Here is a 27,774-nt window from a genome sequence, read left to right as displayed (position 1 = left end):
CAAAGTTACAAAAAACATAAAGCTACGTCACAACATGCAACAAACACCACTACGTCTACACAAACAAAGCCATCACCACAACCAAAGCAAATACGTGTACAAGCACAAATACATCATGTTGACGACATAACTACAGCCCCCGTCTCTGCCCCTACAGCTCCACCCCAGCACCAACAACAGCAACAACAGCCAATAAACAAAGATACAGTCACCAAGCAAAGGATACCAGCTATCTTTTTGCCTCTGGTGACTGATGTAGTGCCACTGATGGATATGCTTTATAAGCATCCATCAGTGAAAGGATTCAGCACTAAAGCTACTGGTGGTGCTGGGCGAGGACTACGTATTCACTGCCATGACCTTGATACATATAATGCAGTACTGAGTGTACTGCAGCAAGAAAAGCTGCAACTGCACACTCACCAGCCACGCCAGTTAAAAGGCTATCGAGTGGTGCTAAAGCACTTGCACCACTCGACACCTTGCGACTGGTTGAGGGTGCAGTTGCATGCTCTGGGCTTCATGACGCGTTTCGTGCGCGTCATGAAGCACAGATTCACATCAAAGCCACTCAATCTGTTTGAGATTGAGCTCCAGCCACAGCCTGATGGCAGCCATGAGGCGGTGCTCAGTCTCAAACAGATCGGTATGCAAGCAGTTAGTGTGGAGCGTATGGCCAAACCCATCGATCCGGCCCAGTGCCATCGATGTCAAGCGTTTGGCCATACGAAAAACTACTGTAGGCGGCCATTTAGATGTATGAAGTGTGCGGGAGCACACGCATCCACAGAGTGCCCAAAAGGCAGGGACGAGGCGGCAACATGTGCAAACTGTGGGGTTCACATGTTAGCTGCTTTAAAGGCTGTCCGGCCTTTAAAGCAGCGCGTGTGAAACTGCTTGCCGCCCAAGCCACACAAGCAATGCGCAAGCAGAGGCAGCCACAACAGCAACAGCAACAACAAAAGCAAAAGCAGCAACTACAACAACAACAAGAAACAAACGTGCAACAAGTGGTCAACAGAAAATTGACCTATAGCAGCGCAGCGCGTAGTAAAAACAACAACAACAACACAAATGACAAAGACATGCAACTACAAAGACAAGGACAAAGACAAAAGACAATACGCGGAAATGCAATAAAAACACCACTAAACAAGACAAAAGTAACAAAAACACCAGCAAATAAGGCCACAGTGACGAAAAACAGCAAAAACACAGCACAAAAACACTTGGCCAAACTACAACATTCACTACAAAGACAACAACAACAGGCTGCAACTCAATCGGCCAAACAAAACAAAGCAATGTTTGGCCGCATTGAACACAAAATTGATAAATTATTGACTGTTTTGGACAAATTACTCAATACACTACTGACCAAAACAGACAATAACGCACAGACAAATGCAGCAGCAAATACAAGTAAAACTGAACAAATACAGCAAACACAACAAGAACAAGTACCACAAGTACAACAAACACAACAACAACAAGTACAGGTACAGCAAATACAGCAAGAGCAAACTGAACAAATTGCTCAAACAAGGCGGCAGCCACAACATTATCCTATGGTGGACCTCCACGAACTCTTGGGCCTGGACAAGAAGTTCGAAACGGCGATGGAGACGTCATCAAGCTGGTGTACTGACGGCTCAGTCTGTTCCTCGTCAGCCAGCGAGAAACACTACTGACCGTTAATGCACCAGCCGGATCCAAAATGAAGATGACGACTACATGCAGCAGCAACAACAATGACGACGATCAGCTAATAATCTAAAAAGAATGACATATTAATAAATAAATACAACAAAAAACAAAGTAAAACTACGCAAATAATCGACGATACGCATACAAACACACTTGACGACTCAGGGATAATCCAACGAAATACAACTCGCCTCAGTGTCATGCTGAAAATAAAAAAAAAATAAACAAATTAATAATGCTAACAATGCTTCCACTTACCTGACGACCAAGGACAATTCTTCAACGATGCCAATTCGCACCTGCGCCACTCACTGACAGCTAACACATCAATTGACGAGTAATACTACATACATCAAATATGTACAAAATTACTTGACAATTGACTAATTAACCACAATGGACGCCAGTAGAACGCAGACGAACTGAAATAAAACGAAGAAATTAATAAACAATGTAAAAAATACATATAACGTATATGTAAATACTTACCTGCCACCTTGGGATAACACCAATACATCAGCTTCAAAACGAGACACTCGCCAGTCCTGGCAAAAATCTGGATGGACGACAATCGCCTTCGATAAATTTATCGAAAATCCCTGAAGAGCCACTAACTGCATATAAAATGCAAAACTATACATATTTGTATGCGACTTTTTACTGACCATGGCAATGTCAAGCCAAAACAAACTGACTGTCAATAAATTAGCTGAAAAAATAAGAAAAAAGGCTGAAAATAAAGAAAAAAGTTAAAAAAGCTTCAAAAAAAGGCCAAAAAATGTTAAAAACAAAAAATAACTATGGAGAAAAAAAAAAAAAAAAAAAAAAAAAAAAATAAAAATAAAAAAAAAAAAAAAAAAAAAATTTTTAAGCTGAAAAAGAAAATAGCTGAAAAAAATAAGAATATATGCTGCCAATAAATATGAAAAAAAAAATTCTTATATACTTACCTGATCGCCATTGGGGTCCACTAATCTGAAAAAAAAAAAAAAAAAATTACCAAAAATATTAATTTACTTACCTGATTGCCGATGCCATTGGGGGTCCTCTAATCTGAAAAGAAAAAAGAAGAAAATATTAATAAATATATAATAAATATTAATAAATATATAATAAATAATATTAATAATAATAAACAAATTAATAATGCTAACAATGCTTCCACTTACCTGACGACCAAGGACAATTCTTCAACGATGCCAATTCGCACCTGCGCCACTCACTGACAGCTAACACATCAATTGACGAGTAATACTACATACATCAAATATGTACAAAATTACTTGACAATTGACTAATTAACCACAATGGACGCCAGTAGAACGCAGACGAACTGAAATAAAACGAAGAAATTAATAAACAATGTAAAAAATACATATAACGTATATGTAAATACTTACCTGCCACCTTGGGATAACACCAATACATCAGCTTCAAAACGAGACACTCGCCAGTCCTGGCAAAAATCTGGATGGACGACAATCGCCTTCGATAAATTTATCGAAAATCCCTGAAGAGCCACTAACTGCATATAAAATGCAAAACTATACATATTTGTATGCGACTTTTTACTGACCATGGCAATGTCAAGCCAAAACAAACTGACTGTCAATAAATTAGCTGAAAAAATAAGAAAAAAGGCTGAAAATAAAGAAAAAAGTTAAAAAAGCTTCAAAAAAAAGGCCAAAAAATGTTAAAAACAAAAAATAACTATGGAGAAAAAAAAAAAAAAAAATAAAAAAAAAAAAAAAAAAAAAAAAAAAAATTTTAAGCTGAAAAAGAAAATAGCTGAAAAAAATAAGAATATATGCTGCCAATAAATATGAAAAAAAAAAATCTTATATACTTACCTGATCGCCATTGGGGTCCACTAATCTGAAAAAAAGAAAAAAAAATTACCAAAAATATTAATTTACTTACCTGATTGCCGATGCCATTGGGGGTCCTCTAATCTGAAAAGAAAAAAGAAGAAAATATTAATATTTCAATTTTCAACTCACCACTACATAGATGGAGAGGGTATGCGCCAGCCGGCGCATGCCAGTGATTGACGCCAGTGCTCCATGGATGCACACTGGCCACGCACTAACGCTTAATGGCTGCCAATCCGGACGACGAGCTGCGCGGGACGCACGCTTTCCACTGATGACAACGTATGCAGCCGCACACTGAAAAAAAACGAACCACAAGCCATTATCAGCGTTAGACGACAACAAGAGGGCTACTTATCTGACGAGCTGCGACCATTCCAGCGACGAAGAAGGATGTCCATGATGACTGCCACCAATGTACCTGCAAAATAGAATAAGTTAATATTAAGTTAATGTTTAATGTATTTATGTTGAATGTTAATTTATTATTGTTCTTATTGTAACTAAATGTAATTGTCTTTTGCCATTATGTATGTTAAACATGTGAGTTAGTGATGTAAATTGCATGTAAATATTGTAACTATTATCGATAGCTGTAACTATTGTTAAGTGTATAATTAGCGTCACTAAGTTAATCGCACGAGTGACTACCGGATTTTAACCCATTCAACTTAACAAGTGCCTGAAGATGCTGTGAATCCGACTCACACCATAGTTGCTCACCCGAGTAATAAGTTGAGTGTCGCGAGCGTGAACGGACGCACACCGCTGAGCGCGAGGCCGGCGGGCAAGTAGAGTAGTCTGACTTTGTAAAATTATACTAAGCCAAGACTGCGGTGAATACACACAATAGGCGTCAACAAATTTACTATATTATACAGTAGTATAGCAGTAAATAAATAAATATAGTCAGTCAGTCAGCCTCATGCGGACCTGACTATTCAAATTCAAAAAAAAAAAAAAAAACCGCTTAAAAGATTTGTTGATGTAGATCACACAGCTGTGAACGAAAGACATGCCATTTGGTGTAAAACCTCTGAGGAGAAAGCAGAATCTTTTGCTCTTCATCTTGAAGGACGGTTCCGGCCTAACATAACCTGCAGTCAAGAGGATAAAGAGGACATTGAATCTCAATGCTTGCCAGATTTAGACAGTGGTAGCTTGCCTCCTGTGCAATTTCGACCTATACTTGTTCAGGAAGTTATGACCATAATCAATGATCTTCAAATTAAGAAGTCTCCTGGGTTAGACTTCATTGATAACTGGACACTCAAAGCACTTCCTCTAAAGGCACTGCTGTATTTAACTCTTATATTCAACAGTGCGCTCAGATTTGGACACTTTCCCAGCCGATGGAAATGCGCAAGAGTCAGAATGATAGTTAAACCTGGTAAGCCAGCCCATGAGCTGACTTCCTACAGGCCAATCAGCTTACTCTCAGGGCTATCCAAAATCCTTGAGAAGTTAATTATGAATAGGCTATTTGAGGTGGAGGCGTTTTGTAAGGCAATGCCTGATCACCAATTTGGCTTTCGTAGTCGGCATTCCACAGAACAGCAACTTGGTCGTGTCACTCAATTCATTATGGAAGCTTTTGAAGATAATTATTTCTGCTCAGCCGTCTATCTGGACATTTCTGAAGCTTTTGATCGTGTCTGGCACCCAGGGCTTCTATACAAGCTAAAGAAGTTACTACCAAATGTACTATTTAACATCCTACATAGTTATCTCAAAAAATCGTACATTTATAGTGGAGTGTTTCGATGGCACACGATCAAGTGTTAAACAAATCGCTGCTGGTGTTCCACAAGGAGGCGTTTTGAGCCCAATTCTGTATAATTTCTACACTGCGGACATGCCACTACCAGCCATATCCAGCGTTCGACGTCCAACTGCACGCATGATGCTAGGAACATATGCTGATGACACTGCAATTCTCTCGAGCAATATTAGTTTGACACATGCTGTACAACACCTTAATCATTATCTCAACACATTTCACGAATGGACCAAAAAATGGTGTATCAAACTCAACTATTCCAAAACAGTTCATGTGATACATTCAATTCGACAAGTACAATATGATCATCAAAGTGTTGTCACAATTGCGGGTAATAATATTGACAACAAAACTAGCCATAGATATTTGGGCATACAGCTGGATAACAAACTGTTGTTAAAAACTCATATTAATAATATAATTGGCAAGCTTAGAACGAGAACTAAAGAGTTAAAGTGGATAATTGGAGCTAGAAGTAAGCTGCCACTAAAACTTAAAATATTACTATATAAGCTGCTTATTGCGCCGATTTGGCAATATGCTCTTCCTATATGGGGCGCGCTGATATGCGAGACCAGATTTAATAAGCTGCAAGTAGCACAAAATAAAATACTTAGAGAAATAACAGGTGCACCGTGGTATGTCAGTAATAACACACTTCATATAGATCTGCAAGTAGACACTGTTGAAAGCATCTATAATAAACTGTGTTATAAATATGTGAGCCGGCTTCTTGCTCATCCCAATCCTGAGGCAAGACGAATTGGTAACTACCCGTGCATTCCGCAACGGCTGAAGTGGAAGCGTTACTCCGTGATGCTCAACAATCACTTGCAATCAAACATATTTAAGCGGAAATGGGAACTATTACAGGCCAAGCAGAGACGGGCACATGGTTGCATATATGTTGCTACTATCCCTTCTAAAAATGCAGTTTCTACTTTTAATCATCCTGTTAACTTAAATCGGAACTTCAACTCATATCAGAATATCAGTTTTAGGCGGGACGATAGTTTCAGGCAAGATACTGGCTCCAGTCAAAATAATGGTTTCAATCAGGTCGATGGCTCCAGACAAAATTCCATTCCCAGTCGAAATATTGGCTCTAGTCGAGATGTCAATCTTATTCAAATCGACGGTTCCAGACAGGATCCTGGCTCCAGTTAAAATACTGGTTCTTCCATACAGAATCCCAAACAGGATGCCAGTCCCGGAAGAGATGACGTTTCCTGGCCGGATGCAATTCTTAATCAAGATATCTATACATTCACTAAAACATAATCAAACTACTTTTGTATTTCACTTCACATTTAATGTAACACTCACATTTGAGATCTACACACAGTAGGCGTCAACAATTTCACACAAAATTAATCAAACTACTTTTGTATGTCACTTCACATCTAATGTAACACTCACATTTGAGATCTACACACAGTAGGCGTCAACAAATTTACACAAAATTAATCAAACTACTTTTGTATGTCACTTCACATTTAATGTAACACTCACATTTGAGACCTACACACAGTAGGCGTCAACAAATTTACTATATTATACAGTAGTATAGCAGTAAATAAATAAATATAGTCAGTCAGTCTACGGCACAGCCTCGAGCAGACGTGACTATTCAACAAAAAAAAAAAAAAAAAAAAAAAAAAGATTCAGATTCAATGAACTGCGAATCTGACGATGACACTGATATGTTCCTTTCGGACATTGAAGCTATTGAGGCTAGTCAGCGCTCAATAGCCGTCACTAAAGTTAAGCAGATGCTAAATCAGGCATTAGCCAGCCAACATGGTAATCAAATGAAGACAAAAGCGACCAAGCGTCCAGCAAAAAAGGGTTCTAGCCCAAAAACGACCAAAATCAGATCTAATGATGTTGCACCAAATGGAAACATTGGCAGTCCTCCAAGTAGACTTGATTCGGATGATGAAGAACACCCGGAAGCTACTTGCAAAACTAAAACTAAAATAAGTGATTCAGCTACGAATCAGTCAACAATTACCAATAAGGAAAGTTCAAGGCCACCTTCCATATATATTCCGGATGTTCCTATGATCATTCCATTCATTCAAGGGATCAATAAAGTTATTGATCATACCTCTTATTTTGTAAAGACTACCTCAGGACGTGGATTGCGCATTCAGTGCCTTAGCATTGACTCCTATAGGAAGCTTATTCATCATTTTGAAGACATAAACCTAGAATCTCATACTTTTCAAATCAAGTCTGAGCGTGGATTCAGAATTCTTATTAGACATTTACATCGAAGTACACCAATTGAGTGGATCAAAGAGGAGTTTGCTAAACTGGGGCATACAGTTCGATATGCAAATAACATCAAAAAAAGGTTCTCTGGCCAACCACTTGACTTATTTGAAGTTGAAATTGAGGCTAAACCCAACAATAGTAGTATATTAGTTACTACCTTGCTGGGTCATCAGGAGGTCAAGATAGAGAAATCACTGCATAACATAGATGCTGTGCAGTGTCACCGTTGTCAAAAGTTTGGACACACCAAAAATTATTGCCGCAGACCTTTTATCTGTGTAAAATGTGGTAATAACCATCCATCTACTGAATGTCCACGTCAGAAAGGGAGCTTAAGCCAGCCACCTAAATGTGCAAATTGCCTTGGCGAGCATGTTGCCAGCTATAAAGGCTGCAAGTCTTTTAAAGAAGCATGCAAAATCAAGGAGTCAACAAAATTGCAACAAGCAAATAGGCTTGTGGTTGATTTGATGCATCAGGGTAGCCTTAGCAATAGTGCTGCTACTGCTAAAATCATTAATCGACATATTGACAATTCTAAATCAACCAAATCTGCTCAGTCGTCAAAACATCTGACAATACAGCAAGTAATGCGGAACCATCAAGCTAAATTGCAGCAGCAAGCTCAAGAGCCTCGAGTGGTTCCCACAAATATGTCCAAGCAATCGCAGCAACAAGGTCAAAAGTCTGCTGGCCTGCTTTCAGCTAAATTGGTAGAAAAATCGAGTTATGCTGATGCAATAAAAATGGGCATAACTAATAAGCAAAAACCATCTACTGCAGTAAAAACGCAACAAGGTCAGCAAGTACTGCAGCGTCAACAAAATGCTCAACCAGTACCTATAAATCTGAACAATCAACACCAACGGTCACTTCAGCAGTTGCGCCAAATTCGATCAAATGATGGTCATGGACATGAAGACGATCAACATGCCAGCTGGCGATTTAGAAGTCGTAGCCGTAGTAATGCTCGGCTCACTGTTAATAATGATAGCGATATCAAAACATTAAATGCAAAGTTTGATACCTTAATTGAGTTAATGCTTGATGAGCGCAAACGATCTGTTCCCATGAAAGTCAGTAGTATAGAAAATCTTAATGCGAAGATGGATCAGCTTATTACTATGTTGACTTTATTAACAAACTGCATGATGGCTAAACACGTCAATGACACATCCAATATTGCCTAGTTCTCTTGGAAGCACTTACACATTAAGGATTCTGGTTTTGAATGCAGCTGGTCTGTATAATAAACTGGAAAGATTTTGAATCCCAAACAGGATACCAGTTCCAGAAGAGATGACGTTTCCAGACAGGATGCCATTCCTAATCAAGATATCTATACATTCACTAACACATAATTAATCAAACTACTTTTGTATTTCACTTCACATTTAATGTAACACTCACATTTGAGACCTACACACAATAGGCGTCAACAAATTTACTATATTATACAGTAGTATAGCAGTAAATAAATAAATATAGTCAGTCAGTCAGCCTCATGCGGACCTGACTATTCAAATCAAAAAAAAAAAAAAAAAAAACTGATTGCGGACGAGCAAAGGGCGATGTTAGCCAGTCGGCTAAATGCGCCAATTGTTTGGGAGAGCATGCGGCAAGCTATCGCGGCTGCATTGCTTTCAAAGAGGCCTGCAAGCAAAAGATGGCCAATCAACAAGGCTTCCAGCAAGCCTCAAAACTAGTCGCCGAATTGGCGCGTCAAACAAAAGCGACAGCGAATCCTCAGTCGTCAAATCGCAATAATAATAATGCTGCAACAGCGGCTATTATTAAAAGACACCTGAACAAGGCCACAAATGCTAGCAAACAGCTGCATATACTACAGCAGCAGCAGCAGCAGCAGCATCAGCAACTACTACAGCAGCAGCAGCATCAGCAACTACTACAGCAGCAGCAGCAGCAGCAGCAGCAGCCAATCAAGTCAAAGAAGAGGGCGAAGAAGAAGACTACACAACAACAGGTCAATCAGCTACAGTTCAATCAGCAGCCCAAGCAGCCCAAGCAGCCACTAAATCTGAGCAACGCTATGGTTGGCAGCTATGCCGACGCACTTAAACTTGGACTAAATGTGAAACAGCCAAGTGGTTGGCCGCAGCAGCGAATGCAGCAAAAGCAGCAAAAGCAGCAGCAACAGCAAATTCAACGCATTCAGCCTCAAAATATGCAGCAACTACAGCTGCAACTACTACTTCAACAGCAGCAAGTGCAGCAACAAGTACAGCAGCAGCAGCAGCAGCAGCAGCAGCAGCAGCAGGTGCAGCAGCAGAGGCAGCAAGTGCAGCAACTCCTCCCGACTCATCAATATCTAGGTGCCAGGGATAATACGAGCAGTATGGAAATGAAGCTAGATCAATTGATTGGCCTAATGCTGCTCGAACGCAAGCATCCAAATGCAAATGCAAATTCAAATTCAATTGAGAATGCTAATTCAGCCATCAACAAGGCTATCGTCAACAAGCTGGATCGTCTAATAGATATGATGTCCGCGCTAACAACCTGCTTGTCTGCCAGCATTAGCAGTAGCAGGCAACAAATCGCAAATGAGACCTCAAATGATTCCTACACACAACTGTAAGCTAAAAATCCTATTCTGGAATGCAGCTGGCCTGCGCAACAAAATGGACAAGCTCGCTAATCATGCTCTGCTCAACGATATTGATATTATGTTAATATCCGAGACGCACTTTACTGATACTGATTCTATTCACATAAATGGATACCAAACTCACCTAGCTAACCATCCCTCTAATAAACGAAGAGGTGGTGTAGCACTAATAATAAAAAACCATATTTGTCATAAAGCAGCCTTCTTTATATCTACGAAGATGCTTCAATGCTCGGCTGTCACAATCTACATGGACAAAGGTCGACAGCTAATTATCTCTTCAATCTACTGTCCTCCACAGTTGAAATGGCGAGATGAAGATTTCACTAATCTAATGCAACTACATGGCACAAGCTTCATCGTAGCGGGTGATTGGAACGCCAAAAGCAACTGGTGGGGCAACGTCAGGTCTTGCGTTAGAGGCAGATCACTCTTAAAAAACGTTATTCATGATAGCAACAATAATAACGTACTTGCCACCGGCTCCTCCACTCATTTCCCATATAGTTCGCGTCAATCTCCTTCAGCTATCGACTTTGCAATCTATGGTGGGATAAAAAGAGAATTGATTAATATAAAAGACTCAATCTCTAGCGAATTAATCTCAGACCACTTGCCGCTCACAATCGAGCTGATTGATAAGAAAACGTTGCCAGCGCATTCAAAATCCAAATGCTACTTGCTGCCACTAAAAGCGGACACTGCCGTATTCCAGAAATGGCTTGATGATCATATCCTGCTAAACACAGAGATCAACAGCCATGAGGATGTAAACGATGCTGTCTGCTTACTGGAGCGTAATATTACTGATGCTGCCACCTATGCATCAAACTGTATGCAGTCGTCGAGTCAAATCCATGGCCGTAATCCAAATTGCAATCGCTATAATACCAACAATAGTCATATTAGTAATCAGACACTAACTATGATTAAAGGCAGAAATCTAATCAGAAAATACTTACTTAATAACCGAAATCGGATTGCCAAGTCCGTCTACAATAGGTTATCCACAGCCATCAGGTATGCCATCAAAGATGCTAGAAATAGAAAAATGGAAAAGCTAGTTAATTCTATTGACACGAACGATAGATATAGCATGGCAAAGCTATGGCGATTAACAAACAGCATCAAGCGACAGCCAAGTGCAAATCTGCCTATTAAAAAGTTTGTTGCCTCTACAAATGCAGATGGCAATAATGGTAGTATTTGCAATTGCAACTACACCAATTGCAACCATGCAACAAGCATCTGGTGTCGAACAAGCGAGGAAAGAGCTGAAGCTTTCGCTCAGCATCTGGAGAGCCGCTTCCAGGCAATTATGACTTGCAGCAGTGATGATCGAGCACTTGTTGAATCACATTGTCAACCTGATGATGATGTTGATGTCAATTGTGTGGATATTGTCTCCAGCAACGTCAGCAGCAGCAGCAATGGTATTACCAACAATACCCATTCAAGCAGCAACTTCTGTCCAATCCGAGTCCAGGAAGTGATGTCTATTATCAAAGGCCTAAAAACAAAGAAATCTCCAGGATTAGATGCAATTGATAATAGAACCATTAAAGCCCTACCAATGAAAGCGCTTCTATACCTAACCCTCATCTTTAACAGTGCGCTCCGATTGGGTCATTTTCCCGATCGCTGGAAGTGTGCCAAGATTAAAATGATTGCCAAGCCAGGAAAGCCTGCTCACGAGTTAAGCTCCTATAGGCCAATCAGTCTGCTATCTGGTCTCTCCAAAATCTTCGAGCTGCTGATATTTCGAAGATTAATGGATGTGCAGGCATTTAGTGAGTCAATACCTGACCATCAGTTTGGTTTCAGAAGTGAACACTCCACGGAACAGCAGCTGGGTCGTGTCACCAAATTCCTACTGGAAGCCTATGAAGACGGTAATTACTGCTCGGCGATATATCTGGATATCTCTGAGGCATTCGATCGCGTCTGGCATGCTGGGCTGCAATACAAATTAAAAAATTACTGCCCAAGGCACTTTTCAACATAATTTTCAGCTACTTATCCAATCGTTTGTTCCTCGTTGAATGCTCAGATTATGCCCAATCTAGCGTCAAACGGTTTGCCGCTGGTGTTCCTCAAGGTAGTGTACTAGCACCTATACTGTACACTATCTACACTGCTGACATCCCGCTGCCAAGGGTTAGTACATCTCGTTATGGTAGTCGTATGATGCTTGGCACTTACGCTGACGATACAGCCATATTATCGTCCAGCATCTGTCCAGTGCATTCCATTCTACTAATCAATCAATACCTTGGCTCCCTAGATGAATGGACCAAGAAGTGGTGTATATCTATAAATTACACTAAAACAATACATGTCCTGCACTCCCTGCGACGTGTCCAAGTTGACGATCGGCAGGCTGTCATCACGTGTGCAGGCAATAGAATTGCAAGTAAATCAAGTCATCGCTATTTGGGTGTGCAACTAGATGACAGGTTGCACTTACACACCCACATCACAACGCTGATTGGCAAGCTTCGAACAAGAAGCAAGCAATTAAACTGGCTGTTGAACGCAAACAGTAAACTGCCATTAAAAATTAAAATTATGTTTTACAAGCAATTAATTGCCCCAATATGGCAATATGCGTTGCCTGTCTGGGGCTCTCTGGTGACAGATCGCAGTTTCAGTCGCATTCAGGTCGCTCAAAACAAGATCCTCCGCTCCATTGCGGGAGCGCCATGGTACGTCAGTAATGACAATCTCCATTCTGATCTAAAAGTCAACTCAGTTGATTCCATATATGAAGTGATGTGTGCCAATTATGTGCGCCGGCTTCTTAACCACTCAAATTTGGCAGCACGGCAAATTGCCTCCGAGCCATTTGTGCCACAGCGTCTGCAGAGACAGCGATATACCTCAATGATCAATACTCACCTAAGCTCCATCGTTGCGAACGCAAGAAGAGAGCAAATATGGGCCAGAATCCGCTCGCAAAGAAACGCGGTTGGCTTCTCTAGAGATTGTGCGATTGCAAGTGCAAAATCTAGGGACATTGCGTTAGCCGCTGCGAAAATAAAAGCAAATGTTATCACTGAAGAAAACTTGGAAGCGAGTACTTGTATAACTATTGACTTAACTGATGACAACAGCTCTGGTTTCAGCCCTGATGCCGCCTCTCGTTGCATAGATGGTGCCACTGCTCCTACCACAACAGATGTCCATGCTGGTGCCCGTTCTGACTCAGTATCGGATGCCGTTGTTCACTGTGATGCCAACAGTGATGCTGATGTCATCATTATTGTTGATTCTGATTCCAACGCGGAAGAATCAGATGATGCTAATCCTGTGGCCTACACCGCTGCAATCAATACGTCTGCTAATGGTGCCAGCTCGATTGACGCGCTGCGCTGATTCCACCACCCCAGACGCCCCTGATGAAGATGTCGATGTCCATATCCATTGCAGTTGTGGATGCAACTGCAGTCAATGCAGCAGCTGGTGCTGGCCACCCAAGTGCCAGTGCTGTTGCTGATTACATGGCTGGTTCCACTGCCAGTCTCACTTTTAAAATTCCAGTTGATGCTGCAAGTAAACAACAGAATTAGAGTTGTACACACAATTGCTACTCTAAATATATACTCACCTGATGAATCCACTCCTACTACTTACCTGTACTCCTTGGATGTCCCGCTGGATGTCGCCACTGATCTGCTGCATCACTCCTTGAATGCCAGCCTCTGATGTTCGTGTTCGTCCCCCCTCCACCGGTCGAGCAGCCATCACATGAAAAACAACCTGTAAATATAGTACAACACATACACACACACACACAATATTAGTAGTATTATTAGTCAGTTTCTTTTCATTAGCAGTATTTTAGTATAGTTAGTATTTAGTTTAATTTAATTAATCACTATTAATGTTAATTCGCTCATTTTTTGATTGTAGCTATTAGTTTTTTGATTTTTCGCGCAACGCAATTTCTTGTAGATTTACACATTCATTCACTCACTCATACACACACACACACTTGTACATACACACTTTACATTCGCATTTATGTTAAGTAGTTTAATTAGATATGGCAGCCCTGCGCGGCTGTTAATATCATTGTTTAGCCAGTTGAGCCCTGTTAGATAACATTCTCTTAATTTTGGGCGCCAATTCATTCCATTCAAAATACTAGGTATAATAATGGGATAGATATGGATTCTAGCGACTGTCTAGCGCCTACCCATTCGGCCATCTACCGGCTGTTGCTGGTGAGATTCTCGCCATCACAGTCGGTGGACAATTGATTTGCTCAAAGCTTTTCCCGTCTCCGGTTCCATTTCCATTTCCATTTCCAATTGGAATTGGAATTGGGATCGGGGATTGGAACTGCTTTGAGTAAATCGGCCGAATCGGTACTCAAAAATCTGGTGGAGGCGCTGGGCAGTCCAGTTTCCCTGGAGTCGTCCGAGTGAGCGGCAGCGAGTGCGCACCGAGCCGAGTGTCGACTTAGAGTTTCGTGCGTGTGCGGCAGTGGAGCCCCCGGCAGACGCCGCCATCCGGGCCGTCTAGAGATCAATCTAGACATACGGACAAAAATCTGAAAATATAAAAGTCAATAATTACATGAATAAATCGCAGCCAATAATTAAAAGTGAAAATCTAGTGTTTTTTCTTTTTGTTTTTGTGAATTATTCAAAACTGCTATTAATCCGAGACAGAGACTCCAACAACTATTACTGCTAAATTTAGTGGATATTTCTACTAGTGACATCTAACAATCTAATAACTGTCGGCGTACGTGTGTCCAGTGGCCTAATCAAACGATCATGTACAACGCACTCTCGGGCAGTCTCGCCGACCATGACGAGACTGGCGCTGACGAGGAGTTGTTTGTGGATGATGTGTATGATGAGGAGGAGGTGGATGATGATGATGACGACGTTGATGTTGATTCCCTTGACGATTATCTACTGGCTGGAATTGGCTTGCACGAGGCGAGTGGGCCAAATCAGGTTGGTGGCAATATCAATTGTAATAATGGTCAGGAGGCCAAAGAGAATGCTGCCACTGTGCTGGCGCGTGCGATGCACGCAATGCTGGCCCAGGAGCAGCAAATGCACAAGCAGCAGAGGCAGCAGGATGAGCAGCAGCAGCTGCTACAAAAACTCGAGATGCACAATGAGGCGCTAATCTCGAACAAGAGGCCAGCTAGTAATCAGGGAAATAGCCCTAAATCAAAGACATTAAAATCAAATTCGAAATCTAATAAGAAAATGGCGGCAAAAAAGGACGCCAACTTCGGCAATAGCTTTCAGCTACTATCGGAAGCTGATTGCTCCAACAAGCTCCACAACAACAGCAACAACAGCGTCAATAGCAGCGACATCACCACCATCGATGATGACGAGCTGCTGAAAGTTCTGCAGAGATGCGAACAATTGTCGAGTGATGGCGTTGGTGGCAATCCAACGTCATCTACTCGAGCAACTTTGTCAACTGCAAAAGCCACTTCAAATTCTGCTACAATTTCCACTGCAATTGTAGCTGATTCTTCAACCAAAAGCAAATCTAATTCCAAGTCTCAATCCAAGTCTCAATCCAAATCCAAGTTCAATTTGAAATTGAATATGGATTGCAATTCGGCTTCACAACAATCAGCAGCAGCAGCAGCTGCAGCTGATCATGATGAGTTAGTCAGTCACTTATTCGCTGATGGATCCGATGAGTTTCCCTCTGCTGATGTAAATGAAATGCTGAATCATTTATTTAGCGGCAGCGAGGCTAATAAATGTATCAAGCCGCCACCTCCACTGTCTGCCTCGGCAGTGGCAACGTGCCGTAAAATGGCTGCCAGCAATGCACCAGCTAACCGAAAGCTGTCTGCAATGATTTTCAAAAAGCAACTGATTGTTGCATCCGATACTGTTGATGAAGATGCCCCGACCACATCTAAGAAAGCTGCCGCCATGGCAGCTGCGCGCAAATTGGTTGCTGCAAATGCTAACACAGCTGCAACTGATCAGCGGCCAACAGATGGAGCCAATAATACAAACATCAATAGCAACAGCAACAGCAACAGCAAGAGCAACAACAAGTGTCAATTGTCAATTGATGATGATGATGTTGATGCAAATGCTGTTAATGATATTGAAATGGATGAAGATCTAAATGACGATGACGATGAGGTGGATGAGGATGAGGTCATCGATGACAATGACAATGCCAATACGAATGCCAATGGCAATGTGAATGTGAATGGTAGTCGCAAGAATCGGCCAACACCATTGTACTTGCCGTTTGTGCCAGACATAATGCCAGTACTGGAGGGGATTAAGAAGGCGATCGGTACGGCAAATTTCTACACCAAACCGACAGCTGGGCAAGGTCTGCGCATTCAATGCGCCAATATTGCGGCATATCGCAAACTTGTGCATTACTTCGCTCAGGAGAGAATTGTATCGCACACCTATCAATTGGCAGCGGATCGAGGATTTAGATTTTGCATACGCTATCTGCATCGTTCGACGCCAACAGATTGGATTCGTCAACAACTGACAGATCTGGGCCATACGGTCAGATTTGTCAGTGTAATCAAGAAGCGATTCACTCGCCAGCCTCTTGACCTGTTCGAGGTTGAAGTGGTGGCCGCTCCAAACAGCACAAATGTTCTGAACATTGAGTGCTTGGGTGGCCAGAGAGTCAAAATCGAGAGGATATTGCGCAACGCCGATGCGGTGCAATGCCATCGATGTCAAAAATTCGGCCACACGAAGAACTATTGCCGCCGGCCATTCGTGTGCGTCAAGTGCAGCGGCAGCCATGCATCCACTGATTGCGGACGAGCAAAGGGCGATGTTAGCCAGTCGGCTAAATGCGCCAATTGTTTGGGAGAGCATGCGGCAAGCTATCGCGGCTGCATTGCTTTCAAAGAGGCCTGCAAGCAAAAGATGGCCAATCAACAAGGCTTCCAGCAAGCCTCAAAACTAGTCGCCGAATTGGCGCGTCAAACAAAAGCGACAGCGAATCCTCAGTCGTCAAATCGCAATAATAATAATGCTGCAACAGCGGCTATTATTAAAAGACACCTGAACAAGGCCACAAATGCTAGCAAACAGCAACAACAGCTTCATATACTACAGCAGCAGCAGCAGCAGCAGCAGCAGCAGCAGCAGCAACTACTACAGCTGCAGCAGCAGCAGCAGCAGCAGCAGCAGCCAATCAAGTCAAAGAAGAGGGCGAAGAAGAAGACTACACAACAACAGGTCAATCAGCTACAGTTCAATCAGCAGCCCAAGCAGCCCAAGCAGCCACTAAATCTGAGCAACGCTATGGTTGGCAGCTATGCCGACGCACTTAAACTTGGACTAAATGTGAAACAGCCAAGTGTTTGGCCGCAACAGCGAATGCAGCAAAAGCAGCAAAAGCAGCAGCAACAGCAAATTCAACGCATTCAGCCTCAAAATATGCAGCAACTACAGCTGCAACTACTACTTCAACAGCAGCAAGTGCAGCAGCAACAAGTGCAGCAACCAGTGCAGCAACAAGTGCAGCAGCAGCAGCAGCAGCAGGTGCAGCAGCAGAGGCAGCAAGTGCAGCAACTCCTCCCGACTCATCAATATCTAGGTGCCAGGGATAATACGAGCAGTATTGAAAAGAAGCTAGATCAATTGATTGGCCTAATGCTGCTCGAACGCAAGCATCCAAATGCAAATGCAAATTCAAATTCAAATTCAATTGAGAATGCTAATTCAGCCATCAACAAGGCTATCGTCAACAAGCTGGATCGTCTAATAGATATGATGTCCGCGCTAACAACCTGCTTGTCTGCCAGCATTAGCAGTAGCAGGCAACAAATCGCAAATGAGACCCCAAATATATAATGACTATCTGTTCTTATAGCCTATACAAACCTAATTCAACTACTATAATTATCTACACTCACCCACTTCACTTAACAATAATAATAATAATATCAATACTCACCCAGTAGCAATCCACTCCTCCTTATTATCTAACGCACTCTTGTCGCAATTGCGCATGGTGAAAATGAGAAGAAGAAGAGAGTACAAACACAATTGTTCATTAGCTTTAAATCGACGTGATTACTGCTTTTGGTCACAATACATCAATATACGCACAAAGATGACTCGCTGTTGCCTGTTGCTGCACATCCTGGTTGTTGTTGTTGGCGTCGATGGTGTCCAGTATGCTGCTTCTGCGGCGAAGATGATGACTGATCTGCAATATAAAAAAAAGGACAACACAATTATTATCTCCATCAATTCCTTGACTCCTATCGAATTACGATTGTGATCAAGAAGTGGTTCATTACCAATCGAATAGTAATTGCTCTGCACTCCCTGCTACGTGTCCATATTGATGACCGGCAGGCTGTCATTGTGGGTGCAGACAGAGACTCTCGATACTTGTCGTCTTATTGTGGGCGACAATTGGCCATTCAATGTGTATGGGCTTGCAGCTAGATGACAGGCTGCATGCATTTGCCCATGACACGACATTTTGCATTTGCTCGCACCAGAGCTAATGATGCTGAAGCCACTTGATGTCTGCGCCATTTCCACTGATGTTGATGACGCCGATGATCCTGTTGCCGATGCTGGTGTTGGTGGTGCATATTGCACTGCTGGCGCCTCATACCAGTCTCCGGGCTGGCAACTTCACTCTGGACGCCGCCTCCGCCTCCGCTGATGAAGATGAAGATGTCGATGTCCATCTCCATTGCAGTTGTGGATGCAACTGCAGTCAATGCAGCAGCTGGTGCTGGCCACCCAAGTGCCAGTGCTGTTGCTGATTACATGGCTGGTTCCACTGCCAGTCTCACTTTTAAAATTCCAGTTGATGCTGCAAGTAAACAACAGAATTAGAATTGTACACACAATTGCTACTCTAAATATATACTCACCTGATGAATCCACTCCTACTACTTACCTGTACTCCTTGGATGTCCCGCTGGATGTCGCCACTGATCTGCTGCATCACTCCTTGATTGCCAGCCTCTGATGTTCGTGTTCGTCCCCCCTCCACCGGTCGAGCAGCCATCACATGAAAAACAACCTGTAAATATAGTACAACACACACACACACACACACACACAAATATTAGTAGTATTATTAGTCAGTTTCTTTTCATTAGTAGTATTTTAGTATAGTTAGTATTTAGTTTAATTTAATTAATCACTATTAATGTTAATTCGCTCATTTTTTGATTGTAGCTATTAGTTTTTGATTTTTCGCGCAACGCAACTTCTTGTAGATTTACACATTCATTCACTCACTCATACACACACACACACTTGTACATACACACTTTACATTCGCATTTATGTTAAGTAGTTTAATTAGATATGGCAGCCCTGCGCGGCTGTTAATATCATTGTTTAGCCAGTTGAGCCCTGTTAGATAACATTCTCTTAATTTTGGGCGCCAATTCATTCCATTCAAAATACTAGGTATAATAATGGGATAGATATGGATTCTAGCGACTGTCTAGCGCCTACCCATTCGGCCATCTACCGGTTGTTGCTGGTGAAATTCTCGCCATCACAGTCACAGTCGGTGGACAATTGATTTGCTCAAAGCTTTTCCCGTCTCCGGTTCCATTTCCATTTCCAATTGGAATTGGAATTGGAATTGGGATCGGGGATTGGAACTGCTTTGAGTAAATCGGCCGAATCGGTACTCAAAAATCTGGTGGAGGCGCTGGGCAGTCCAGTTTCCCTGGAGTCGTCCGAGTGAGCGGCAGCGAGTGCGCACCGAGCCGAGTGTCGATCCGACTTAGAGTTTCGTGCGTGTGCGGCAGTGGAGCCCCCGGCAGACGCCGCCATCCGGGCCGTCTAGAGATCAATCTAGACATACGGACAAAAATCTGAAAATATAAAAGTCAATAATTACATGAATAAATCGCAGCCAATAATTAAAAGTGAAAATCTAGTGTTTTTTCTTTTTTGTTTTTGTGAATTATTCAAAACTGCTATTAATCCGAGACAGAGACTCCAACAACTATTACTGCTAAATTTAGTGGATATTTCTACTAGTGACATCTAACAATCTAATAACTGTCGGCGTACGTGTGTCCAGTGGCCTAATCAAACGATCATGTACAACGCACTCTCGGGCAGTCTCGCCGACCATGACGAGACTGGCGCTGACGAGGAGTTGTTTGTGGATGATCTGGATGAGGAGGAGGTGGATGATGATGATGACGACGTTGATGTTGATTCCCTTGACGATTATCTACTGGCTGGAATTGGCTTGCACGAGGCGAGTGGGCCAAATCAGGTTGGTGGCAATATCAATTGTAATAATGGTCAGGAGGCCAAAGAGAATGCTGCCACTGTGCTGGCGCGTGCGATGCACGCAATGCTGGCCCAGGAGCAGCAAATGCACAAGCAGCAGAGGCAGCAGGATGAGCAGCAGCAGCTGCTAAAAAAACTCGAGATGCACAATGAGGCGCTAATCTCGAACAAGAGGCCAGCTAGTAATCAGGGAAATAGCCCTAAATCAAAGACATTAAAATCAAATTCGAAATCTAATAAGAAAATGGCGGCAAAAAAGGACGCCAACTTCGGCAATAGCTTTCAGCTACTATCGGAAGCTGATTGCTCCAACAAGCTCCACAACAACAGCAACAACAGCGTCAATAGCAGCGACATCACCACCATCGATGATGACGAGCTGCTGAAAGTTCTGCAGAGATGCGAACAATTGTCGAGTGATGGCGTTGGTGGCAATCCAACGTCATCTACTCGAGCAACTTTGTCAACTGCAAAAGCCACTTCAAATTCTGCTACAATTTCCACTGCAATTGTAGCCGATTCTTCAACCAAAAGCAAATCTAATTCCAAGTCTCAATCCAAGTCTCAATCCAAATCCAAGTTCAATTTGAAATTGAATATGGATTGCAATTCAGCTTCACAACAATCAGCAGCAGCTGATCATGATGAGATAGTCAGTCACTTATTCGCTGATGGATCCGATGAGTTTCCCTCTGCTGATGTAAATGAAATGCTGAATCATTTATTTAGCGGCAGCGAGGCTAATAAATGTATCAAGCCGCCACCTCCACTGTCTGCCTCGGCAGTGGCAACGTGCCGTAAAATGGCTGCCAGCAATGCACCAGCTAACCGAAAGCTGTCTGCAATGATTTTCAAAAAGCAACTGATTGTTGATGAAGATGCCCCGACCACATCTAAGAAAGCTGCCGCCATGGCAGCTGCGCGCAAATTGGTTGCTGCAAATCCTAACAAAGCTGCAACTGATCAGCGGCCAACAGATGGAGCCAATAATACAAACATCAACAGCAAGAGCAACAACAAGTGTCAATTGTCAATTGATGATGATGATGTTGATGCAAATGCTGTTAATGATATTGAAATGGATGAAGATCTCAATGACGATGACGATGAGGTGGATGAGGATGAGGTCATCGATGACAATGACAATGCCAATACGAATGCCAATGGCAATGTGAATGTGAATGGTAGTCGCAAGAATCGGCCAACACCATTGTACTTGCCGTTTGTGCCAGACATAATGCCAGTACTGGAGGGGATTAAGAAGGCGATCGGTACGGCAAATTTCTACACCAAACCGACAGCTGGGCAAGGTCTGCGCATTCAATGCGCCAATATTGCGGCATATCGCAAACTTGTGCATTACTTCGCTCAGGAGAGAATTGTATCGCACACCTATCAATTGGCAGCGGATCGAGGATTTAGATTTTGCATACGCTATCTGCATCGTTCGACGCCAACAGATTGGATTCGTCAACAACTGACAGATCTGGGCCATACGGTCAGATTTGTCAGTGTAATCAAGAAGCGATTCACTCGCCAGCCTCTTGACCTGTTCGAGGTTGAAGTGGTGGCCGCTCCAAACAGCACAAATGTTCTGAACATTGAGTGCTTGGGTGGCCAGAGAGTCAAAATCGAGAGGATATTGCGCAACGCCGATGCGGTGCAATGTCATCGATGTCAAAAATTCGGCCACACGAAGAACTATTGCCGCCGGCCATTCGTGTGCGTCAAGTGCAGCGGCAGCCATGCATCCACTGATTGCGGACGAGCAAAGGGCGATGTTAGCCAGTCGGCTAAATGCGCCAATTGTTTGGGAGAGCATGCGGCAAGCTATCGCGGCTGCATTGCTTTCAAAGAGGCCTGCAAGCAAAAGATGGCCAATCAACAAGGCTTCCAGCAAGCCTCAAAACTAGTCGCCGAATTGGCGCGTCAAACAAAAGCGACAGCGAATCCTCAGTCGTCAAATCGCAATAATAATAATGCTGCAACAGCGGCTATTATTAAAAGACACCTGAACAAGGCCACAAATGCTAGCAAACAGCTGCATATACTACAGCAGCAGCAGCAGCAGCAGCATCAGCAACTACTACAGCAGCAGCAGCATCAGCAACTACTACAGCAGCAGCAGCAGCAGCAGCAGCAGCCAATCAAGTCAAAGAAGAGGGCGAAGAAGAAGACTACACAACAACAGGTCAATCAGCTACAGTTCAATCAGCAGCCCAAGCAGCCCAAGCAGCCACTAAATCTGAGCAACGCTATGGTTGGCAGCTATGCCGACGCACTTAAACTTGGACTAAATGTGAAACAGCCAAGTGGTTGGCCGCAGCAGCGAATGCAGCAAAAGCAGCAAAAGCAGCAGCAACAGCAAATTCAACGCATTCAGCCTCAAAATATGCAGCAACTACAGCTGCAACTACTACTTCAACAGCAGCAAGTGCAGCAACAAGTACAGCAGCAGCAGCAGCAGCAGCAGCAGCAGCAGCAGCAGGTGCAGCAGCAGAGGCAGCAAGTGCAGCAACTCCTCCCGACTCATCAATATCTAGGTGCCAGGGATAATACGAGCAGTATGGAAATGAAGCTAGATCAATTGATTGGCCTAATGCTGCTCGAACGCAAGCATCCAAATGCAAATGCAAATTCAAATTCAATTGAGAATGCTAATTCAGCCATCAACAAGGCTATCGTCAACAAGCTGGATCGTCTAATAGATATGATGTCCGCGCTAACAACCTGCTTGTCTGCCAGCATTAGCAGTAGCAGGCAACAAATCGCAAATGAGACCTCAAATGATTCCTACACACAACTGTAAGCTAAAAATCCTATTCTGGAATGCAGCTGGCCTGCGCAACAAAATGGACAAGCTCGCTAATCATGCTCTGCTCAACGATATTGATATTATGTTAATATCCGAGACGCACTTTACTGATACTGATTCTATTCACATAAATGGATACCAAACTCACCTAGCTAACCATCCCTCTAATAAACGAAGAGGTGGTGTAGCACTAATAATAAAAAACCATATTTGTCATAAAGCAGCCTTCTTTATATCTACGAAGATGCTTCAATGCTCGGCTGTCACAATCTACATGGACAAAGGTCGACAGCTAATTATCTCTTCAATCTACTGTCCTCCACAGTTGAAATGGCGAGATGAAGATTTCACTAATCTAATGCAACTACATGGCACAAGCTTCATCGTAGCGGGTGATTGGAACGCCAAAAGCAACTGGTGGGGCAACGTCAGGTCTTGCGTTAGAGGCAGATCACTCTTAAAAAACGTTATTCATGATAGCAACAATAATAACGTACTTGCCACCGGCTCCTCCACTCATTTCCCATATAGTTCGCGTCAATCTCCTTCAGCTATCGACTTTGCAATCTATGGTGGGATAAAAAGAGAATTGATTAATATAAAAGACTCAATCTCTAGCGAATTAATCTCAGACCACTTGCCGCTCACAATCGAGCTGATTGATAAGAAAACGTTGCCAGCGCATTCAAAATCCAAATGCTACTTGCTGCCACTAAAAGCGGACACTGCCGTATTCCAGAAATGGCTTGATGATCATATCCTGCTAAACACAGAGATCAACAGCCATGAGGATGTAAACGATGCTGTCTGCTTACTGGAGCGTAATATTACTGATGCTGCCACCTATGCATCAAACTGTATGCAGTCGTCGAGTCAAATCCATGGCCGTAATCCAAATTGCAATCGCTATAATACCAACAATAGTCATATTAGTAATCAGACACTAACTATGATTAAAGGCAGAAATCTAATCAGAAAATACTTACTTAATAACCGAAATCGGATTGCCAAGTCCGTCTACAATAGGTTATCCACAGCCATCAGGTATGCCATCAAAGATGCTAGAAATAGAAAAATGGAAAAGCTAGTTAATTCTATTGACACGAACGATAGATATAGCATGGCAAAGCTATGGCGATTAACAAACAGCATCAAGCGACAGCCAAGTGCAAATCTGCCTATTAAAAAGTTTGTTGCCTCTACAAATGCAGATGGCAATAATGGTAGTATTTGCAATTGCAACTACACCAATTGCAACCATGCAACAAGCATCTGGTGTCGAACAAGCGAGGAAAGAGCTGAAGCTTTCGCTCAGCATCTGGAGAGCCGCTTCCAGGCAATTATGACTTGCAGCAGTGATGATCGAGCACTTGTTGAATCACATTGTCAACCTGATGATGATGTTGATGTCAATTGTGTGGATATTGTCTCCAGCAACGTCAGCAGCAGCAGCAATGGTATTACCAACAATACCCATTCAAGCAGCAACTTCTGTCCAATCCGAGTCCAGGAAGTGATGTCTATTATCAAAGGCCTAAAAACAAAGAAATCTCCAGGATTAGATGCAATTGATAATAGAACCATTAAAGCCCTACCAATGAAAGCGCTTCTATACCTAACCCTCATCTTTAACAGTGCGCTCCGATTGGGTCATTTTCCCGATCGCTGGAAGTGTGCCAAGATTAAAATGATTGCCAAGCCAGGAAAGCCTGCTCACGAGTTAAGCTCCTATAGGCCAATCAGTCTGCTATCTGGTCTCTCCAAAATCTTCGAGCTGCTGATATTTCGAAGATTAATGGATGTGCAGGCATTTAGTGAGTCAATACCTGACCATCAGTTTGGTTTCAGAAGTGAACACTCCACGGAACAGCAGCTGGGTCGTGTCACCAAATTCCTACTGGAAGCCTATGAAGACGGTAATTACTGCTCGGCGATATATCTGGATATCTCTGAGGCATTCGATCGCGTCTGGCATGCTGGGCTGCAATACAAATTAAAAAATTACTGCCCAAGGCACTTTTCAACATAATTTTCAGCTACTTATCCAATCGTTTGTTCCTCGTTGAATGCTCAGATTATGCCCAATCTAGCGTCAAACGGTTTGCCGCTGGTGTTCCTCAAGGTAGTGTACTAGCACCTATACTGTACACTATCTACACTGCTGACATCCCGCTGCCAAGGGTTAGTACATCTCGTTATGGTAGTCGTATGATGCTTGGCACTTACGCTGACGATACAGCCATATTATCGTCCAGCATCTGTCCAGTGCATTCCATTCTACTAATCAATCAATACCTTGGCTCCCTAGATGAATGGACCAAGAAGTGGTGTATATCTATAAATTACACTAAAACAATACATGTCCTGCACTCCCTGCGACGTGTCCAAGTTGACGATCGGCAGGCTGTCATCACGTGTGCAGGCAATAGAATTGCAAGTAAATCAAGTCATCGCTATTTGGGTGTGCAACTAGATGACAGGTTGCACTTACACACCCACATCACAACGCTGATTGGCAAGCTTCGAACAAGAAGCAAGCAATTAAACTGGCTGTTGAACGCAAACAGTAAACTGCCATTAAAAATTAAAATTATGTTTTACAAGCAATTAATTGCCCCAATATGGCAATATGCGTTGCCTGTCTGGGGCTCTCTGGTGACAGATCGCAGTTTCAGTCGCATTCAGGTCGCTCAAAACAAGATCCTCCGCTCCATTGCGGGAGCGCCATGGTACGTCAGTAATGACAATCTCCATTCTGATCTAAAAGTCAACTCAGTTGATTCCATATATGAAGTGATGTGTGCCAATTATGTGCGCCGGCTTCTTAACCACTCAAATTTGGCAGCACGGCAAATTGCCTCCGAGCCATTTGTGCCACAGCGTCTGCAGAGACAGCGATATACCTCAATGATCAATACTCACCTAAGCTCCATCGTTGCGAACGCAAGAAGAGAGCAAATATGGGCCAGAATCCGCTCGCAAAGAAACGCGGTTGGCTTCTCTAGAGATTGTGCGATTGCAAGTGCAAAATCTAGGGACATTGCGTTAGCCGCTGCGAAAATAAAAGCAAATGTTATCACTGAAGAAAACTTGGAAGCGAGTACTTGTATAACTATTGACTTAACTGATGACAACAGCTCTGGTTTCAGCCCTGATGCCGCCTCTCGTTGCATAGATGGTGCCACTGCTCCTACCACAACAGATGTCCATGCTGGTGCCCGTTCTGACTCAGTATCGGATGCCGTTGTTCACTGTGATGCCAACAGTGATGCTGATGTCATCATTATTGTTGATTCTGATTCCAACGCGGAAGAATCAGATGATGCTAATCCTGTGGCCTACACCGCTGCAATCAATACGTCTGCTAATGGTGCCAGCTCGATTGACGCGCTGCGCTGATTCCACCACCCCAGACGCCCCTGATGAAGATGTCGATGTCCATATCCATTGCAGTTGTGGATGCAACTGCAGTCAATGCAGCAGCTGGTGCTGGCCACCCAAGTGCCAGTGCTGTTGCTGATTACATGGCTGGTTCCACTGCCAGTCTCACTTTTAAAATTCCAGTTGATGCTGCAAGTAAACAACAGAATTAGAGTTGTACACACAATTGCTACTCTAAATATATACTCACCTGATGAATCCACTCCTACTACTTACCTGTACTCCTTGGATGTCCCGCTGGATGTCGCCACTGATCTGCTGCATCACTCCTTGAATGCCAGCCTCTGATGTTCGTGTTCGTCCCCCCTCCACCGGTCGAGCAGCCATCACATGAAAAACAACCTGTAAATATAGTACAACACATACACACACACACAAATATTAGTAGTATTATTAGTCAGTTTCTTTTCATTAGCAGTATTTTAGTATAGTTAGTATTTAGTTTAATTTAATTAATCACTATTAATGTTAATTCGCTCATTTTTTGATTGTAGCTATTAGTTTTTTGATTTTTCGCGCAACGCAATTTCTTGTAGATTTACACATTCATTCACTCACTCATACACACACACACACTTGTACATACACACTTTACATTCGCATTTATGTTAAGTAGTTTAATTAGATATGGCAGCCCTGCGCGGCTGTTAATATCATTGTTTAGCCAGTTGAGCCCTGTTAGATAACATTCTCTTAATTTTGGGCGCCAATTCATTCCATTCAAAATACTAGGTATAATAATGGGATAGATATGGATTCTAGCGACTGTCTAGCGCCTACCCATTCGGCCATCTACCGGCTGTTGCTGGTGAGATTCTCGCCATCACAGTCGGTGGACAATTGATTTGCTCAAAGCTTTTCCCCGTCTCCGGTTCCATTTCCATTTCCATTTCCAATTGGAATTGGAATTGGGATCGGGGATTGGAACTGCTTTGAGTAAATCGGCCGAATCGGTACTCAAAAATCTGGTGGAGGCG

The 27,774-nt window shown here is 42.8% G+C and overlaps 2 protein-coding genes across 3 annotated transcripts; one reads left to right on the top strand and one right to left on the bottom strand.

The window, feature by feature from the left end:
- Positions 1-157: 157 nt before the first annotated feature.
- On the top strand, positions 158-1,777 carry LOC122756858 (the record flags this gene model as incomplete). Its single annotated transcript, XM_044007565.1, has 3 exons — positions 158-657; positions 1,387-1,571; positions 1,672-1,777. Coding segments are annotated over 3 exons (791 nt in total), but the record flags the coding sequence as incomplete, so codon positions are not given.
- A 23,580-nt stretch (positions 1,778-25,357) lies between these two features.
- LOC122756854 lies at positions 25,358-27,167 on the bottom strand. Of its 2 annotated transcripts, none has more exons than XM_044007562.1 (2): positions 26,988-27,167; positions 25,358-26,926 (listed from the first exon to the last, which is right to left on the bottom strand). In XM_044007562.1, the coding sequence occupies exons 1-2, from the start codon at positions 27,122-27,124 to the stop codon at positions 26,695-26,697; spliced, it is 369 nt and encodes a 122-aa protein (XP_043863497.1). In that variant the 5' UTR covers positions 27,125-27,167; the 3' UTR covers positions 25,358-26,694. The 2 variants fall into 2 exon arrangements, with proteins under 2 accessions (XP_043863497.1, XP_043863498.1); XM_044007563.1 differs by having other exon boundaries at positions 25,358-26,893; positions 27,014-27,167.
- Between the last annotated feature and the right edge of the window lie 607 nt (positions 27,168-27,774).

This window comes from Drosophila mojavensis, unplaced genomic scaffold (assembly GCF_018153725.1).
Source record: "Drosophila mojavensis isolate 15081-1352.22 unplaced genomic scaffold, ASM1815372v1 contig_183, whole genome shotgun sequence".
NCBI classification, from domain to species: Eukaryota; Metazoa; Arthropoda; class Insecta; order Diptera; family Drosophilidae; genus Drosophila; species Drosophila mojavensis.
This window is presented reverse-complemented; position numbering and strand designations above follow the sequence as displayed.